At 44.6% G+C, this 19,837-nt stretch overlaps 1 protein-coding gene across 1 annotated transcript in view; it reads right to left on the bottom strand.

Moving 5' to 3' along the window:
* Window positions 1-2,370: 2,370 nt before the first annotated feature.
* The window catches only part of PLCD4 (phospholipase C delta 4), a 123,583-nt gene continuing 106,116 nt past the window's right edge, over window positions 2,371-19,837 (bottom strand). Inside the window, exons 12-17 of the mRNA XM_073634370.1 lie at window positions 18,023-18,179; window positions 17,149-17,265; window positions 13,889-14,067; window positions 8,025-8,160; window positions 4,764-4,913; window positions 2,371-2,829 (exon numbers count right to left, since the gene is read on the bottom strand). Of these exons, the coding sequence (XP_073490471.1) occupies window positions 2,714-2,829; window positions 4,764-4,913; window positions 8,025-8,160; window positions 13,889-14,067; window positions 17,149-17,265; window positions 18,023-18,179 (855 nt within the window). The 3' untranslated portion in view covers window positions 2,371-2,713. The remainder of the gene's footprint in view (window positions 2,830-4,763; window positions 4,914-8,024; window positions 8,161-13,888; window positions 14,068-17,148; window positions 17,266-18,022; window positions 18,180-19,837) is intronic.

Raw genomic sequence — 19,837 nt, forward strand, 5'->3', positions numbered from 1 at the left:
CCTCCCACATTCTAGCCCCCAAATACACAGAACTTCCCCTTCCTCCCATAGCCATCCAGTACACAGAGCTGCCCACTACAGCGCTACTGATGAGCGCTACATGCCTAGCCTCTTGGCAGCTGCTCCCCCTGAACTGAGGAGGCGCTGTCACTTGAGGTTCACTGTGTCATATGTACACACAGAATCGGCACAGGAAGATGCTTTTGTGTTCACAAGTGAATAGCGGCCGTCAAGGAGCAGAGGTACCACCGCGCTCCGGGTGGCAAAAACCCTGCTGACAGGAGTGACACTGCAGTCACTCCTGACAGTGAAAGGGGAGCTCCCAGTGCACCCCCCCCCCCCCCCCACTGCACATACAGTACAGCCAACACCCGGGGCAGATGCCCCTTCTGCCCCCCGCATCCCAGAGCCTGTGACTAGATGGTGGAGGAGATGTAACAGCCTGGTGTGCTCCTCTCTCTGTCTGTCATCCCTCCTGTGAGATTGTTCCTTGTTAGTACATAAGCACTGCAGCCCAGCTGATTGGCTACTTGTGTTGTTTCTCCCTCTCCCAATGTGATCCCTGCTGTACAGGGAATTGCAAAAGGCTGAAATGTATGCACTAACACTAGTCATTTAAAAAGTACACTAAAAGTGTATGTTTAGGCAAAATAAAAACATATGTAGTGCATCTTTGTAATACATCAACATTTCAATAGGAAAGGTTCCCCGTGGGGTTTTGAATTGCAGCAACAAAATACAAAAATTAGAAAAACATATAATTTTATTTAGAAAAAATAGTTACATCAAAAGGAGGAGCCTAGGACGCACTGTGCAGTCTATCAGTATTGGCTGTGTACTGCAGCGATCCTGCTCTCGTCCTTGGCAGCTGACTGCTATTCACATCTGCATATGCCTTTCTAATATGGGGAGCACGTGAGTGGATCTCATAGCATGTTTGCTGGTGTACCATATATTTAGAGCATTGCGCAATGAAATTTCTTCTTTTTTATCTGCTTTACATATGATTGCTGGTGGTGAAAACTACATCTTATGAGGTTGGAGCTGAATGACACTATCGCTCAGGATTAACAGGCGAGCACGCCAATTAAGCAATTTTAAAGCAATTTCAGAACTTTTAATACTAGGACTATATTGTTTTTCCTGTTTGGACTTGGCTGTCTTGTTCTTTCACTTATTTATTTATTATATCAGTAGTGTGTATATATATATATTTATGGCCAACCATCTGATTTAACACTATTTTTTTTATGCACACTGTGACACTAGGTATTTATTAGTTTTAGCACGTGTGGTCACAGATTTTAGCTGCATTTTCATTGCACAGTATTCGGATTTGTTTAATTGATTCTGTATGTGGGTTATATTATTTATTTATTTTATATTTTTTACTGATCACGCAGTGAAGCGCTTCAATCTTTCTTTATTTACATCAAAGAGACATTTGTTTAAGTTAAAACATGAGCTCTGTGGGTGAAGCTAATGCATGTACATAAAAATAGCATGACATAAGTATGTAAATCATACTGAGAAATACTGACGCGTTTCGACCTTCAACAGTAGAGGTCTTCTTCTGGGGAGCGAGCAAAAAACTCTAGCGAAAAAAATACATATATAGTAATAATAGAATCATTTAGAAACCAAAATGTCAACAAGCAACATGACATTTTGGTTTCTAAATGATTCTATTATTACTATATATGTATTTTTTTTTCTCTACAGTTTTTTTGCGCACTCCCCCAGAAGAAGACCTCTACTGTTAAAGGTCAAAAACGCATCGGTTCTTCTCAGTATAATTTCCATACTTATATCATGCTATGTTTTTCCTTTTTGTACTCAATGGCTGTAATTTTTATGTACATGCATTAGCTTCACCCACAGAGCTCATGTTTTAACTTAAACAAATGTCTCTTTGATGTAACTATTTTTTTCTAAATAAAATTATATATTTTTCTAATTTTTGTATCTTGTTGCTACAATTCAAAGCCCCACAGGGAACTTTTCCTATTGATGCATTATTAAGGGGCTTGCACTATTAGTATCGTTTTTCTATTTTTTATATATCAACATTTCCCTATGTTATGCTGCATGTGCAGAAAAATACCCGTTGATCTGCTCCTAACTTCCTGCAGTGAGCCAACAACACTGCCTCTTCCTGCCCCTGCTGGACTACAGAACTCCTCCACCTTATGTAATAGAGATGAGGCAAGGAGGAGGTGTTTTGTAGTCCATGAGAAGAGAACTGGACAGGGGTGACAATACTACTTGGGATTTCAGTTCGGCAAGTAAAACATGTATTTTTCTGTGTAAAACAATTGCTCACACTGCTAAATAAATAAAATCACACCGTTTCAGAGCAGAGAACTCGGATAGTGTTTAATACTTCATGGTTTATCGACACTTTCTTGCACTGCGAGATCAATAACACTGTTCATACTGCAGGAGGCAGCGTAATAGTCCATAGTCAGTAACATTAGCGATGCTAACCAGCAAATAAACAGTTTAAATAGAATAGCACCAGAATATACACCTGTACAATAAATATTAGGTAAAAAATAACTAGACATATTTATACATGTATAATATATACAAGTTAGTGTTCTCTAGGGGTGTGCAAAATGCAGCTGGACAAACAGGGATGAAGCCGGGCGTTCGGGACTGGCACCAAGGCTCTGCGTTGAAGACATCGAACGTCAACAGGCGGAGGAGTCTTTTAGACCTCGGTACCCTGTACAAGACTTGCTACGTCTATGACACGGATAAAAACAAACAGGGAGGCCGGGGCAATCTTCATGCCGTCTTTAGATAAGAGGTGAATATGGCGGTAACCTGTAGAATGGGGCACAGCATTAAAAAAAATAAATATTTAAATATATGTAAAAATTGAACCAAATATTTAAAGATTAAGTTTAAACATTTCAACCAATAGCAGTTTTGTATCTTTTTTTTTTTTTTAATAAGAAGAAAGTTTTATTTGAACACATTCATGCGTAAATATTCCATAAACACTCACAAAAGAATGCAAAGTTGTAATGTACAAAACAGTTGAAAACAAATAGGCAATTACAGCTTCCAACTGCATAGAGCTCACTAAAGAGAACATACAGCTCCACCTAGTGACTGAAAACAGAAATGACAGTGCCAATAGAGCATTAAAGTGGTTGTAAACCCTAGCACGAAAAAGAAAAAAACTGCAAGACAAAGACATAATGAGCTAGTATGCATAGCATACTAGCTCATTATGAATTACTTACCTGAGATCGAAGCCCCTGCAGCCATCCTCGTACACCGCTCCGGCAGCCGACATCGCTCCTGGAGTTACATCCAGGTATCGCGGGATCCGGCGCTGTGATTGGCCAGAGCTGCGATGATGTCACTCCCACGCATGTGCGCGGGAGCCGCCGGTAATGGCACACTCACTGAAGCAACGGCTCGTACGTGCCGTTGCCTCAGTTTGCTTCAGTGCGCATGTGCCGATGATGTCGGCACATGCAAATACAGGGGATATCTCCTAAACCGTTCAGGAGATATCCAGGGTAGCTACAGGTAAGCCTTATTATAGGCTTACCTGTAGCAAAAAGTTTGTTGTAAGGGTTTACAACCACTTTATTATTGCACACTCCGAAGTCAGATAGTAATAACCAGCAATGAGTAAGCAACAGCATTCTACCCCAATATCCGATCTACAATCAGGTCTACTGGGGCCAAGCCTGGTGCATCAAGCCAACCTCCCCAAACCCATTCAAATTTAGCAGGGCACCCACGGTGCTGATAAATAACCAAGTAGTACCCATATGGTCTAGCCATTCCTTAAGGGATGGAGAATGGTACATATGGCCCACCCAAGCATATTGGACCCATGAAAGAGTATTTTGAGTAAGGTGTGTCTCTTGTAGCCCGCATATAGCAGGCTGGTATTTATGAAGCACAGCATTCATCATGGCCCTTTTTATGGGATTGTGAAGACCCCGAATATTCCATGACACTAATATGACCTCTGACATGGGTCTCTTGAGCAGGTAATGTGGCCAGAGAGGCAGCAGCACACCGTCATCTCCAGCAGGAGTGTAATAAAGCAGTCCAGTGTTTCTAACGGTTCACCCCAAGGAGGCCATGCCACGGGGATGGAGCAGGTATGGGAATCATCCGAGCCATAGGAACAACTAGGTTGGAGCTATTGATTGAGTTAATAGTTAATTGAAAGGGAATCAGTTACTTTTGCAGGCAATTGGCGTCCCTTTTGCTGAAGTTGGGGTGATTACAGCTAAGGTTTGGTTTAGGAGCAGAAATAAGGGGGATGAATTAGGGTTAACGGGTCAGAGTTAAAGCTCAATTCCAGATAAATTGTTGCAGCCCGGCTGCAAGTGTTACTTGCTCGTATAGGTCTAGGGGAACAAAAAAAAAGAAGATTTAATTAGTCGATCCTCCGCTCATCCCTACAGCTAGACCAGACCCTGTAGCGACTTCTCCCCCCAAGCTCTAGCCATCTAGGATCCTGACGTCATAAAGACCAAAGCAGAGTCCATAGCCCTGCATTGTTCTGACACCGAGAGACAGTCCAACGCCAGAGTGTGGGGGAGCGCCGCTTGCTGGAGGAGCTGAGGATCAGGTAAGTACAAGTGTTCCCCTTCGCCCATAGACAAAACAAGCAATTAACTCCTGCAGTGCAGGCACAGCCCCACTGCAGGGGATCTTTTTTCCCCAGAGTTAGGCTTTAACTGCTAACACCACTGACAAATCAAACCCAATGTGACGTTGCTCACCTGATTTGATACTCTTGAAGGGTAGAGTATATTGCCCAACAAAGTCATTCCTTGTGGTCTTGTCATAATCCTCCACCACAAACCTTACCAGGGCCAGCTCTGGGACGTGTATTTTAAATAGCAGCTTTTCGTTCCACAATGGGTTAAATCCTTTGAATGTAGGAGGAGAGAAAATCCATGTTAATTTACAATTTCAATGGGATGTACACTTTCTACAGAGACACATCTATAGGAATTTGTGGATTACCAAGATATAGACGTAAACACACGACTGAGACAGTATTTCAGAATTTTTTTATTGGAATGTAAAGAAAAGATACATTTTACAAGTTACTCTGACATCCCTCAGAAGATGTTCTGTAGGACAAAACCCGTAGGGGCGGGTGTCGTTTGTCAGTGTTTTTCCAGGTATATATTCCTCCCTTGTGAGTGTAGTACCCTGATGTTTAGGCAGGGTTGCTAGTAAATTTACCTGCCAAGTATAGTTGCCTTTGTCAATTGATAGGAGATCAATTGATTCCACCCTAATTCTGGAATTGCTGCACTTCTCTCTTCTGTCACTAGATGGCCGGGTATCTGGTGGCATTAGATAAGACAAGGGCATTTCAAAGACAGATTAGGAATAGATGGGGTATCTCAGCCAATGGGCAGGGAACTTCTTGGTTCCCTTGGCCTGCTGGGAAAGCCTATTAATTTGGGTGAGGTCAGGTGATCGGGGTTCTGTGCCACCTGGACGGCTGTCTGGGTGGACGTGTGTTCTACTGCCCCGGGTTGCTAGGCCAGAGCCTGAGGCCTATCCCGGGGACATCTGGTTGCTAGTCTGTCTGAGGGCTTATCCAGAAGGAAGAGAGCAACGCAGGGTTGGGACTGCGGCTTGCAGTCCAGCCAGAAGGGACGGTTCTGCTGGCCGGAGAACCTGTCCTGGTCGGAAGAAGAGGGGAAGCTTTCGCCACTAAGGAACCATCCACCTTGTTACCAGGGACCACCGTGAGTAGCTGAAGCAAGTACTAGAGCAGTATTCTCACCAACCGGGGACAGTGAAGACTTGGGAAACTTCAGCAGATGTAAAGCCAGGGACCCAGCCAGTGGAGGTGACGCTTGCAGAGTGGTCTTGTGTGCCAAGACAGGGACCGAGCAGGCCAGTGGGGTGACAATTGAGGAGTATCTGTGAGTGCCAAGCTAGGGACCCAGCAGGGACGGGAGGGGTGGCGCTTGAGGAAGATACTTAGAAGATTGGAAGAGCTCAGGAGATCCAGTGGCAGTGGATCAGCGGGTCTAAGTGATAGACTGGGAGCTCAGTTGAGTGAAGATCTGAAAACGAGATTGTGGAGGAAGTGAAAGAATTCACTGCAACCTTTGTTTGAATCCGTTCAAGATTCTTGCCATAGGAGACAGCGTGTCTACACATGCAGAAGTGGTGCCCGGCTGGGTGCCTTTCCCTGCGTGGCTGTCTACGTATAGAAGTTTCAGAGTCTGCTAATTAACATTGCAACTACTAAAGGGTGTCCTGGCCCTAACCCTCTCTCCCCAGTTCTGTTCAAGAGAAAATAAATCTCTTTTGCATTCAAGAAGTGTCTGGCGCCCATTAATATACCTTGCATTACACCCACCATGCCTCGTAACCTACTCTACATAGAAGGATGTCAGCTGTCCCTAACTCTGGAGGTCACCAATAGGCCTGGAGAGGCCCGGGACTTGGCTACATGAGTGTTTACCTTTATTTGATAAACTGATTGGAAAATCGCTACACTGTGTAGTTTCCTGTTTCTTTCTCTGCACATAGGACTCGGATAAAGTATATGTAGTTGCCCTCAACATACATAAAGGTGAGAGCCATCCATCTTTCTGTGATCAGTGTAAAGGGATCTGAGACCTCCTGTGTGATGAGGCTCTGAGGAAGAAGGTAATCCTTCAAAACGCGTCAGCCAGCAGTGGTTCGCACGTCCTCTCTTCAGGATCTGGAGACTGCTATCAGTAGACGAATTGTCACAAGCCAAAGATTGTTACATTGTGGTTTTCTTTTTATCTTTGTGAGTAGTTTTAATATTTTTTCTTCTAATAAATATATCAAAGGATAATGCACAAGGATGGTGCGCCTTCTTTTTTCTAACCTTTTCTAACCTTTTGGTAAGCAGATTTGTTTGGTGGTGGCTTGGAGCAGGGCTGCTGATAAGGCAATACAACTGGTCCTGTTGTACTGGGCCCAGATCAGCTAAACAGGGGGGCCCGTTTCAGCTTTAGTGCTCATTTCTGCCTAAAATAATAAATGGATTTTACTAAAACCACACCCTTATTACCACTTGCTTAAGGGCTTAAATTACATTTCCCTTGGCCCCATCAGGTTAACAGAGGGGCCCAGGAGGTGGGAGCAGAGGAGGGACTTTTTTCCATTTTTGAGGTGTAGGCCTCTATTGTAGGTTTAAGTGGGGGTTGGGGGGGGCTGTATGGGGCCCCATGATTTCTAACCGCGGCCCTCGACTGGAGCCCTGTGAGCACGCTTATCAATACCTGTATTAATAATAACGCATTTAGCTGTTTGCAATTAAAGCAAGCATGTGGGGACTTTTTCTTGTAAATCTTATGCCCTGTACAGACGATCGGACATTCCGACAACAAAATCCATGGATTTATTTCCGACGGATGTCGGCTCAAACTTGTTTTGCATACACATGGTCGCACAAATGTTGTCGGAAATTCCAAACATCAAGAACGCGGTGACGTACAAGACGTTCGACGAGCCAAGAAAAATGAAGTTCAATAGCCAGTGCGGCTCTTCTGCTTAATTCCGAGCATGCGTGGAATTTTGTGCGTCGGAATTGTGTACACACGATCGGATTTTAAGGACAATAAATTTTGTTGTCGGAAAATTTGAGAACCAGCTCTCAAATTTTTGTTGTCGGAAATTGAACATTGAACATCTGTTGTCGGAAATTCCGATTGTGTGTACGGGGCATTACTAGTTAAAAATTGCCTGTATAGTGTACAGTATATGATCTATTGCATTGTTCCACTGTACCCCTAAAACCAATGGTGCAAGTAGCAAATGGCTTCCTAGGCATTGGTCCTGGCCCAGCCACTCCTGCACCATTACTCCTACTATTAGCCCATTGCTGTGATGGTCATCCCCACAAAAAGAAATAGGAAAGACTCAAGGGTGGTGGGTAAACCATTGCCGCATTGTCCAAACCATTTAACCTCTACAGTAATTCGAATGAGAAATGAATAGATGACGTGATGGTGGTGAGACTCCACATAACTCACCATTGTTCTCTATATACTTGGTTTCCAACTTCATTTGGTCGATAGGAACACCAAAGATCTCCACTCTTACTAGAGGATCTACAATGGAGCCCTCCTTACTGTTCTCCACCTTAGGCAGCTGCTGAGCGCTAATCACCTGTACACAATAACACCATTGTAGAGGGACACGATTATCAAAATTGTTTTTAATTATAAATTATACAGAATCTGGTCATTAATGTTTTTACAAATAAACAATTAATTTAAGGTTTATCCAAAACGTTTTTTTTCTTTATTTTGGATTAGGTAGGGGAGGGTTAGGGACCCTATCTGTGTCCCCACTGGGGAAGTTCATCCTTTCTATTTGTCCCAGTGATCCTTATCACCAGGAATGAAAGTGATGGGAAGATTCAAGATTTTGAGTTGTGACCAGAACAGAAATAGATTTGAAATCTTCCATTGAGGGTACTTGTTGCTGAGACCCTCATTTCCTGTTTTGTCTTCAAGAGAAGAAGTAAGGAGAAATCTCCCCAAGCAGTGCCCGATTAAACTCTGTGGAGGCCCTTAGGCAGTCGTAACATGGGGCCCCCTTTCGCAGGTTTCTGGAGGTTTCTTATGTGCATCCTCTAGAGCAGGGGTCTCCAAACTATGGCCATCCAGTTGTTCAGGAACAACAATTCCCATCATGCCTAGTAGGGTTGCACCGATACCGATATTCGTATCGGTATCGGTGCCGATACTGAGCATTTGCCCGAGTACTTGGGCAAGTGCATTCACTCCAGTCCCCATCCGTGCTCCGCTCCTGTCCCCCTGCGTGCTCCGCTCCTGTCCCCCTCCGTGCTCTGCTCCTGTCCCCCTCCGTGCTCTGCTCCTGTCCCCCTCCGTGCTCCACTCCTGTCCCCATCCGTGCTCCACTCCTGTCCCCATCCGTGCTCCACTCCTGTCCCCCTCTGTGCTCCTCTCCTGTCCCCCTCTGTGCTCCGCTCCTGTCCCCCTCCGTGCTCCGCTCCTGTCCCCTTCCGTGCTCTGCTCCTGCCCCCTTCCGTGCTCCGCTCCTGCCCCCCTCCATGCTCCGCCCCTGCCCCCTTCCGTGCTCCGCTCCTGCCCCCTTCCGTGCTCCGCTCCTGCCCCCCTCCGTGCTCCGCTCCAGTCCCTCTCTGTGCTCTGCTCCTGTCCCCCTCTGTGCTCTGCTCCTGTCCCCCTCCGTGCTCTGCTCCTGTCCCCCTCCGTGCTCCACTCCTGTCCCCCTCCATGCACTGCTCCTGTCCCCCTCCATGCTCCGCTCCAGTCCCCTTCCGTGCTCCGCTCCGGGTCCCCCTCCATGCTCCACTCCTGTCCCCCTCCGTGCTCCACTCCTGCCCCCCTCCGTGCTCCGCTCCAGTCCCCCTCCGTGCTCCGCTCCTGTCCCCCTCTGCGCTCTGCTCCTGTCCCCCTCCGTGCTCCACTCCTGTCCCCCTCCATGCACTGCTCCTGTCCCCCTCCATGCTCCGCTCCAGTCCCCTTCCGTGCTCCACTCCGGGTCCCCCTCCATGCTCCACTCCTGTCCCCCTCCATGCTCCACTCCTGCCCCCCTCCATGCTCCACTCCTGTCCCCCTCCGTGCTCCACTCCTGCCCCCCTCCGTGCTCCGCTCCAGTTCCCCTCCGTGCTCCGCTCCAGTCCGTGCTCCGCTCCAGTTCCCCTCCGTGCTCCGCTCCTGTCCCCTTCCGTGCTCCACTCCTGTCCCCCTTCGTGCTCTGCTCCAGTGCCCCTCCATGCTCCACTCCTGTCCCCCTCCGTGCTCCACTCCTGCCCCCCTCCATGCTCCGCTCCAGTTCCCCTCCGTGCTCCACTCCTGTCCCCTTCTGTGCTCCGCTTTGGTCCCCCTCCCTGCTCTACTCCTGCCCCCCTCCGTGCTCCGCTCCTGCCCCCCTCCGTGCTCCACTCCTGCCCCCCTCCGTGCTCCACTCCTGCCCCCCTCCATGCTCCGCTCCAGTTCCCCTCCGTGCTCCGCTCCTGTCCCCTTCCGTGCTCCACTCCTGTCCCCCTCCGTGCTCCGCTCCTGCCCCCCTCCGTGCTCCACTCCTGTCCCTCTCCGTGCACCGCTCCTGTCCCCCTCTGTGCTCCGCTCCGGTCCCCCTCCGTGCTCCGCTCCGGTCCCCTTCCGTGCTCCGCTCCGGTCCCCCTCCGTGCTCCGCTCCAGTCCCCCTCCATGCTCCACTCCTGTCCCTCTCCATGCACCGCTCCTGTCCCTCTCCATGCACCGCTCCTGTCCCCCTCTGTGCTCCGCTCCTGCCCCCCTCTGTGCTCCGCTCCGGTCCCCTTCCGTGCTCCGCTCCGGTCCCCTTCCGTGCTCCGCTCCGGTCCCCCTCCGTGCTCCGCTCCTGTCCCCCTCCATGCTCCGCTCCTGTCCCCTTCCGTGCTCCGCTTCGGGTCCCCCTCCGTGCTCCACTCCAGTCCCCCTCCGTGCTCCACTCCAGTCCCCCTCCTTGCTCCTCCGCCCCCTTTGTCCTCGTTCTGTCAGGATGGAGAGCAGAGGAAGGAGCCGGAAATCTGTGTCCTCAGTTCCTTTCCTGGTCTCAAAAGGGAGATGTTAGGGGTCTGGCAAGACCCCTGATATCTCACCAAATCCCCCCCCCCCCCCCAACAGGGCTGATAAAATAAAAAATTTTAATAAATAAGTATTTCAAAGATTAAATTGTAAAAATAATAAAAAATAAAGAATTAAAAAAACACACTGACACCGTCCACTCCCTCCCAAAAAAGAAAGCATTGTAAAAAAAATTAAAAAATTAAAATTGCAAAGAATATTAAAAAAAAAAATTATAAAAAATAAAATTGTAAAAAAATAAAAATAAAAAAACTACTGACACAGTCCATGCGTCATCAGTGCTGCATATTACCACTGTCACATGACTGTCACATCACTGCCACTGTCAATGACTTGACATTAAAAAAAAAGTATCGGCAATCGGTATCGGCGAGTACTTGAAAAAAAGTATCGGTACTTGTACTCGGTCTTAAAAAAGTAGTATTGGTGCCACCCTAATGCCTAGTCATGTCTGTGAATTTCAGAGTTTTACAATACCTCAAGGGACAAGTAATTCCGCAACAGCTGGAAGGCCGTAGTTTGACGATCCCTGCTCTAGTGGGATAACATTGAACTAAGTAGTGTGCACGTCGTCCACTAGATGGAGATGTTAATCCCTACTGTACATTACACGGACGGAGGTTGCCCCAAAATTTTTCTCAAACTGAGCTGAAAGAAGATGAGCTTTAGAGACAAACTTTTATGTGATCCTGATATCTCTGGTAAGGTTTATGTACTTTAAAGTGGATTTCCAGTCATTTTTGTGCTTATTAAAACTCAGCAGCTACAAAAACTGTAGCTGCTGACTTTTAATAAACACACACTTACCTGTCCCACGATCCAGCGGTGCATTCATCCCGCCGTTTTCACACTTTCTCCTTCCTCAACAGCGCCGGCATCTCTACTATTGCCACCTGGCTGACAAGCTTGTGGCTCCACAGCCTGGGATACCCACTGCGCATGCGTGAGCAGCGCGGCGCTCTTTTGACTAGTCCCAAAGTCTTCTAGGACCTGTCATGTGTCCCAAAAGGCTTCAGGAGGGAGGAGGAAGGAGAGCGTCTACTTTGTGATCGCCTAAAGTGACCAGAACGGAAGTGGCAGCGAGTACCTGTCAAAATTGGGTACCCACTCCCCCCCTCCTCCCCAAAAGTTCAGTTTCACAAATGGGAGCTGGGGAGGAGGCCTTAAAGCGTAAGTTTCACTTTTGGGTGGAACTCCACTTTAAGTTGTTATTGGGTACATTGCATTAATACAGGATTTTCTCTATAGAGTCTTTAATGTTAAGATTTTGTTTCTTTGAGTTGATTCTTTTTTTTTTTTTCTATCTTTTGTAAACAATCTAAGAAAGCTTCATTGTAATTTTTTTTTGAAGATCAAATCAATATTATTTTGATCCGTTGTCGCAGGGCCTTTAAAAGGCGTGGGGCCCATAGGTCGGTGCCTACTCTGCCTATTTGGTAACCCAGCACTGTCCCCAATGATGAAAAAAAAACAGACCAGGGCATGTAATCCTTCCCTATAATATCCATAACTAAAAAAACAAAAACAAGTTTGGCTATTTATACTTTAATCCCTTTATGCCTGAAGATAAAACACCTGAACACAGTTTTGCAACTTTGACATGTGTTAGTAAAACTGTACATCTCATCACAACTACAGTGGAACCTCGGATTGTGAGTAACGTGGTTAACGAGCCTTTCGCAATACGAGCACCGTATTTTTAAAAATCATAACTCAGTTTGCGAGTGTTGTCTTGCAAAACTAGCACGATTCGGGCCAAAGCGTGTGCAATACCGCGTTTGGCCTGAGGTGGGGGGGCTCCGGAGCTGTTCAGAAATGCACGGAAAGGCCCAAGGACAGCTCGGCTGACCTTGGCAAACCTTGTGAACGGAGTCTTTCCGAGGTTTGCCGAAGTCAGCCGAGGTGTCCTCGGGCCTTTCCAGCCGTTTCCGAGGCTCTCCGGTGACCCCCCACCTCTGGCCGCATGTGGTGTTGCATGCCTTTGAAGTCAATGCGAACAAATTATTTTCGTTTCCATTGACTTTAATGGGGAAACTCGCTTTGATATGAGAGTACTTTGGATTACGAGCATTCTTCTGGAACGGATTATGCTGGAGGTTCCACTGTAGTTAGTATATTTAGGTGGATTATATTGCGTTTTTTCATATTCAGGTAAATGGTAATGGATATTTCCTGATTTTTTTTACAACACTGTATTATCAAAGAAAAACTGGTCCAAAATAGTAAAAAAAAAGTTATATATATATATATATATATATATATATATATATACACACACATACATATATATATATACATATATATGTATATATATATATATATATATATATATATATATATATATATATATATATATATATATATATATATATATATATATATTTTTTTTTTTTTTTTATTTAGCTGTATATTTTTTGCCAATACTGTGACCCACCATGAAAAAAAAAAAGTAATATAAATTCTCCTACTCCTGATGTTTGTGGTGATACCACATATGTGTATTTTATTTGTTTCTTGTACCCATAAGAGGACCTGGATTGATAGTGTATTCTACTTTTTCATTTTTTTTTTCTATCCTACCTAAACACTAGACAGTAAATAAAAATAAAAATGAAAAAATAAAAATCTGGGACCTTTGACTGCTGGCCTGTGAACCCGACCTTGACCCTAACAGTAACCCAGGTCACACCCTGATCTATTTTATTTGTATTCTTTTTTTTTTTTTTTTTAAATGCAAGATTTTTTTGTTTGTTTTAATGAGGAAAAGATACAATGTATCTTTTTCTCCATTCAGAAGGAGAAACATAGAACAGGGCAGGTTTTGCTGATTGATCACTGCGATATCCAATCACAGGCTTTGATAGCGATCACATGATTGGTAGCAGGTTTTCCTGGTTCCCAATCATAAGTATGAAACCCTGAGCTGTCAGTGACAGCTCAGTCTCTGTGGTGGGAGTGCATTACGGGGTACACTTTCAGAACAACCGCCGGTGCGCATATATGCGGCGCCTTGGAGGACAGCCCACTTCCGCGATGCTGCATATATGGGTGACGGGTAGGGTTGCCACATCATCCTTTTAATCCAGGACATATATGAAGTATAAAAATCTGTGGCTGATTTAATGCAGATAAGGCACCAAGTGAGTTTAATTACCACCTTAATCAGCCACAGATCCTGTGTAATTAATATGTGTCCTGGATTAAAGGGATGATGTGGAAACCCTAGTGACGGGTTAACATACCGAATGCAGAACCATTTTACTTTCCGACTGTAGAACAGCTGGGAAGCCGCTTACCTGTATGGACAATGTGACCGGAGAATAGCCCTCGGTGTCCTGAGGCTGATCCGGGTTGAAGTTGGTGACTACACTTCTCATGAAGGCGGGTTTCAGGACATAACCGCAGCGGGCGTTCTGCTGAAAAAGTCCATCGTTCAGATCCATCTCCACCCCGGCTGTCTGGAAATTCAGCGCCACTGAGGAGTCAAAGGACAGTTCTTCCATTAGCTTTGGCTGCAACAAGCCTTTTTCAATTTAAAGAGGAACTGCCGTCTGCTCACATAATTTGTAATAAAAACATCTTTGCCATTCTGAAGCTTCCCTCCAACCACTTTGCATATTATTTTATATATACTGTGATTCTGTACTTGCCAAATATGCTGCAAAAATCTCCCTCCACTGAGTCTGGCTGCAGCCATTTTGACTGTGGGCAGCTGGCGCTGCTGCCTGTTCACTTCCTGGATTTACACAGACACACAGAGGCACAACCTGCAGCTCTCATTGGCCCTCCTATGACCCCCCTCCCTTCCTGGCAAACTCTCACGAGTGAGAGAGAGAGAGCTGTGCATGATGTGATAAGCCTAGGCTAATGACCAGACAACAGGAAGTGGACTGTATAAGGTATTTACTGGCAGAAAAAAAATGTTTTACTATCCAAAGTTAAACCAACAAGGGCAGAAGATTTAATAGATGAAAAGATGAAAAAGTTCAGTTTTAATTGAGCGTTTGAAGTTTGAACATAAGTAGTGCAGTAAAGCTTAGGGAGGACTGTAAAGGCAATGAAAGTACATTAAATTTACACTTGGGGGTTACTGCACACTCATTGTACAGTATATCGCACATTCACAGTAAGGGAGCCAATTCGATTTTTATGGACTGCAAAAAAAAGAAAAAAAGAAATACGTGCCTATACTATTTTTGCAATGCAATACATGTGCGTCCTGGTGTGCTGGTTGCCCACAGTGCAGGCATTAATGTTTAGAGATGTGCATGACGAAAAAAAAAATTGGTTTAGTTTTGGATTAATTCATTAAGTTAATCACCTCGTTTAGTCCTATTCGTTACGTCAGATTGATTCGTTTTCGGAATTAGTTTCCTATATTCATTGTTCCAAATCGATTCATATTTTCAGAAGTTATTTTGGAAGATTGGCTACATTCGTTTTTTTAAGCCCCCCGTTCACACCGACTTTTCATGCGATCTGACAGTTCCAAAACGCATTGACAAGTCCCACCCCATTGCTAGCAATGGAACTGCTCATAATCGCCGTGATTCATGTCGCAGCGATTATGAAAAAGGTTCCTGCACTACTTTTTACTCAATTTCGTTGTGACTTGCATAGACTTCTGTTAAGTGAGGTTGCAAGCCGCAATGAAACCGGCAGTGCAAACCGAATTGATGTGTGGTTTTGAAATCACTTCTAAGTAGCATGATTTTGAAGCTGCACTGGTGCGAACGGGGGCCTTAATTACATAGTTACTTAGTTAGTCAGGTTGAAAAAAGACGCAAGTCTATCTAGTTCAACCAAAAAAAAAAAAATCAAACAATCCCATATACACAAATCTATACCAACAGTTGATCCAGAGGAAGGCAAAAAACCCCAGCAAAGGATGATCCAGTTGGCTCCAGCAAGGAAAAAAATCTATCCTGATCCCCCGAGAGGCAATCAGATTTTCCCTGGATCAACTTTACCTATAAATGTCAGTATCCAGTTATATTCTGTACATTTAGGAAAGTATCCAGATTTTTTTTAAAGCAATCTACTGAGTTGGCCAGAACAACTTCTGGAGGGAGTCTATTCTACATTTTTACATTCATTTCGGATTCATTCGTTATGTTATGATTCAGAGATTCTGATGGATCCACCTCCATCCAACCCAAACACAATAAGTAGGAATCATTTTATTTCACTATTATACCTTACCCTAACTATGTATTGCAATAAGGCTGGCCAATCATTATACAATTTTCTTATTCGGTTTTCTTTAGATTTACCTTTACCTATGTAGTGCAAGCGCCTGCCTGATTGCATTCATATTGAAAGTGTTTAGGTTTGGGCATGTGCCTGGATTTTGTCTTGCATACTAAGGGCGCACTATTGTCGGCCAACAAACAAGAACGTAGTGACTTACTACTTGGTATTTCAGCCCTTGAGCGCCACCGTTTGGGCACCTGTCGTGTTCGGTGAGCATTGATTGCGAGCAGTTTGTACTTTGGACTTTTGTGTGACGGACTCGTGTACACACAATACGAAAATCTGACAACAGACCATTGTCCGATGAAAATTTACTAGCCTGCCCTCCAACATTTGTTGGCCGAACGTTGGACAACAATTGTCTGAAGGAGCGTAACTAAGGGCACTTATAATAGCGCCTGCAAACTGACCCGAAAGTGTGGCTGCTGTCTCTCCAATGTGAAAACCCCAAGGGCTTTCACACTGGAGCGGTGCGCTGGCAGGACGGGAGAAAAAGTCCTGCCAGCAGCATCTTCGGAGCGGTGAAAAAGCGGAGTATATATTGCTCCTTCACCGCTCCTGCCCATTGAAATCAATGGGACAGCGCGGCTATACCGCCGGCAAAGTGCCTCTGCAGAGGCGCTTTGCGGTGGTCTTTAACCCTTTCTCGGCCGCTAGCGGGAATACCGACGGTAAAGCGCCGCTTACAATAGCGGCGCTTTACCGCCGACGCCGCCCCCGCCCCAGTGTGAAAGGGCCCTAACGGTTCGGTTTTAGGCCAACAGTCTGTCATCACACATTCCTCTGCCAACAATCGGATCATGTGTACGAGGCTTAAGTCTCCATTTTATACATAGTTTGTGCATATTTTATAATTCACGCTACGCTCACTAGAATAAAAGCGAATGGATCTGAATCAATTTGGATCATTCTTTATGTTAGTATGTTATTTCGTATGCTTCAAACATTAACAAAAGGACCAAACTATCACATCACGTCAGCCGAATTAAACAAATGAATACAAATTAATTTGATGTTTTCATTATAATTTATTTCGGATTCTTTGAAATTTGTTACTTTTGTGATTCGGAGATTCGGATACATCCGAATAACGAAAATTCTATCTGAATTTTGTTTCGTAAGAAAACGGATTGCGCCACCTTCCGTAACCAGGTGACAATAAAGGAAAAAAGCCAAAAAATAAATAAAATAAACTAATGCAGCCACCTCATCCAATGACTGGTAAGCTGCAAATTTAAAAAAATAAATTTCTTGGCTGAAATATTCTTAAAATTCTTATCTCCTGATGGAATATGAATCTTACCCATTTGGCACCCAACATTCCACATTTCCTGCGGGTTGTAGTTTGAAGAGTCCGTCCTGAGCCCAGTGGGGTAAATCCGCGTCAGCTGCCAGGCGTTATGTCGGACAAATTCATTACCTAATGCAATCCGAGAAGACAGAGCTATATTAGACTAGAGACTAGGCAAGGCCAAAGATAAAACTACTAAACGAAAGAATAATAAACCATTATAACTATATAAAAATAATGACAATAAATATCGGTATAAATGTATTTAAAATCTCCATCAAATAACTTTTTTTTTTTTTAGTTTTGGACAAAGCTGGGAACAGCTGGGAGAACCCTGGTCAAGTTTTAATTTCTGAGTAGGAAGATTGCTTGATTTCACTCTTAGCATGCACATCTAAAGGGATGTGCTCTTTCATATAATGCTTGGGGAACAGCAATACAGGAACTGATGCCAACAGTAAGCACCCAAAGAGCAAAAGTGTTGGATGGCAGAGAAAGCTTTTAGCAGTGAGAGGCAGGCCAATGACAGTACATATCAGGAGGAGTGGGAATTGACTGATGATTGAAGCCCTTCGGACAGGAAATGAAAGCATGCTCAAGACAGCTTCTGCAGCTTCAAAGGGTTACATTGCAAATTTCCAAGGAATTGAGAGTAATCAATTTCAAGAAAATTACTTGCTACAAGTTTAGAAAAAAAAGGTAAGGCTGAAGTTCAGCTTTCTGTTCATCTTCCCCATTGAGTCCAAAGCATTTTGCCAAAATGGCAAAATTTAGTCAAAACCATTCTAGCAAAAGTCAGATTTGCCCGGTGGCAGGTCAGGCTCTGGGTATTCGGTGTATTCCGTACATGTTGGAAAATACATCATCTTGCGTCCATCTGCCTCACCTGGCTCTCGAACGAGTTTCCTGGCCTTGTACTCGGTGAAGGAAGACATTTCATACAGCTTGTAAAAGGTTTTCGAGTGTTTGAAGTTCTCAAACTGAACGCTCTTACAGTAAATGATGCAGTCAGACAAAGCCTGAGAGAGACGTTCTTTGGACTTCTGTAAAGAGAAAAGTAAAGAAAAATGTCAGCATAATCTTAAACAGTCTACCCACAATTGATATTTTATATTAAATATATGATGGAAAGTTAAATCTTCAGATTTTTTTTTAAATATCTCCTCAGGAGTTCTAAATCACAAATGTAAATGTATCATAGCACAGAGTGGTACTGTGGATACCTGAACAGTAAAAAGGGTGCCACGTCCTGACTTTTCAGGCACTGTGAAACCAAAATTATCACAAAAATAGTTTATTGAAGAAAAACATAGACATAGATAAAACATTGATGATTAAAAAACCACAAATCGTATATGCGTGAATACTCAATAATGTTGTTGCTATACAAAACCAGATATATATATAAAAACTCGGACGTAAGGATGGCCATCAAAGGTAAGTAGAGGTCCAAGAAAGTGGCTGGGTAGCAAATCAACAAAGATAATCTTATAATATTTCATAGTGGATAAATGCTCAACATGTTGAATATTGTTGTGGGTAATGAGATAAATAAAGTAATATAGTTACTATATATTAATCTTTTAACAAAATGAGCAAAAAGAGCATAAAAACAATAGAACAAGTAATTCAGAAAACCTATGCTGGCAGGATCGCAATGGCAAGAGGCAGGCAACCAAGGAGAGCAATGAAAAGTCACCACGGGGGCGTGCAGAACATAATATTACAATGTATACAAAGTATAAACAGTATTTTGGGCAATTACAAAAAAGCCACAAAAATTGATGGTCAGGTGAGAAAAAGGGAGGGGGAAAGGGAGACAGGAAAAGAAAAGGGTGGGATGAAAAAGGGGGAGGGAAGGCGGGGAGGGGGGCCAGGGAGGGTGGGGGGAAGAGGGGGGAAGGGAGAGGGAGGTAGGGGAAACAACATTATTGAGTATTTACGCATATACGATTTGTGGTTTTTTAATCATCAATGTTTTATCTATGTCTATGTTTTTCTTCAATAAACTATTTTTGTGATAATTTTGGTTTCACTGTGCCTGAAAAGTCCAAAGTCCCCCCCCCCCCCCCCTCTTTTTTTCCTCAGGAGTTCTATTGGTGAGATCTAGGCACGGAATTCCCAGGTCTGCACACCTACTGTGCCCGTTATGGGGTGTTCCTTTCATCCCTGTATCCCTGTATTGAGTTCCTGGGTCTGTACACCTACTGTGCCCGTTATGGGGTGTTCCTTTCATCCCTGTATCCCTGTATTGAGTTCCTGGGTCTGTACACCTACTGTGCCGATTATGAGCGCTTTCCAGAATCTCTACACTGGTTTCCCAGGTCTGCACACCTGTTGTGCCCATTATGAGGGGTTCCCTCCATCCCTGTGCTAAGTTCCAGGGTTTGTACATCTGTTGTGCCCATTATGAAGGACTCCTTCCATCCCTGTGTTGAGTTCCTGGGTTTGTACATGTGTTGTTCCTATTATTGTGGGGGGGGGGGGGTTCCTTCCAATTACTGTGTTGAGTTCCTGGGTCTGTACATCTGTTGTGCCCATTATGAGGGCTTCCCAGTATCCCTGTGCTGAGTTCCCGGGTCTGCACACCTGCTGTGCCCATTATGAGGGATTCCCACCATCCCTGTGCTGAGTTCCTGGGTCTGCACACCTGCTGTGGTCATTATTCGGGGGTTCCCACCATCCCTGTGCTGAGTTCCTG

The sequence above is a fragment of the Aquarana catesbeiana genome, linkage group LG06 (assembly GCF_042186555.1).
Source record: "Aquarana catesbeiana isolate 2022-GZ linkage group LG06, ASM4218655v1, whole genome shotgun sequence".
NCBI classification, from domain to species: domain Eukaryota; kingdom Metazoa; phylum Chordata; class Amphibia; order Anura; family Ranidae; genus Aquarana; species Aquarana catesbeiana.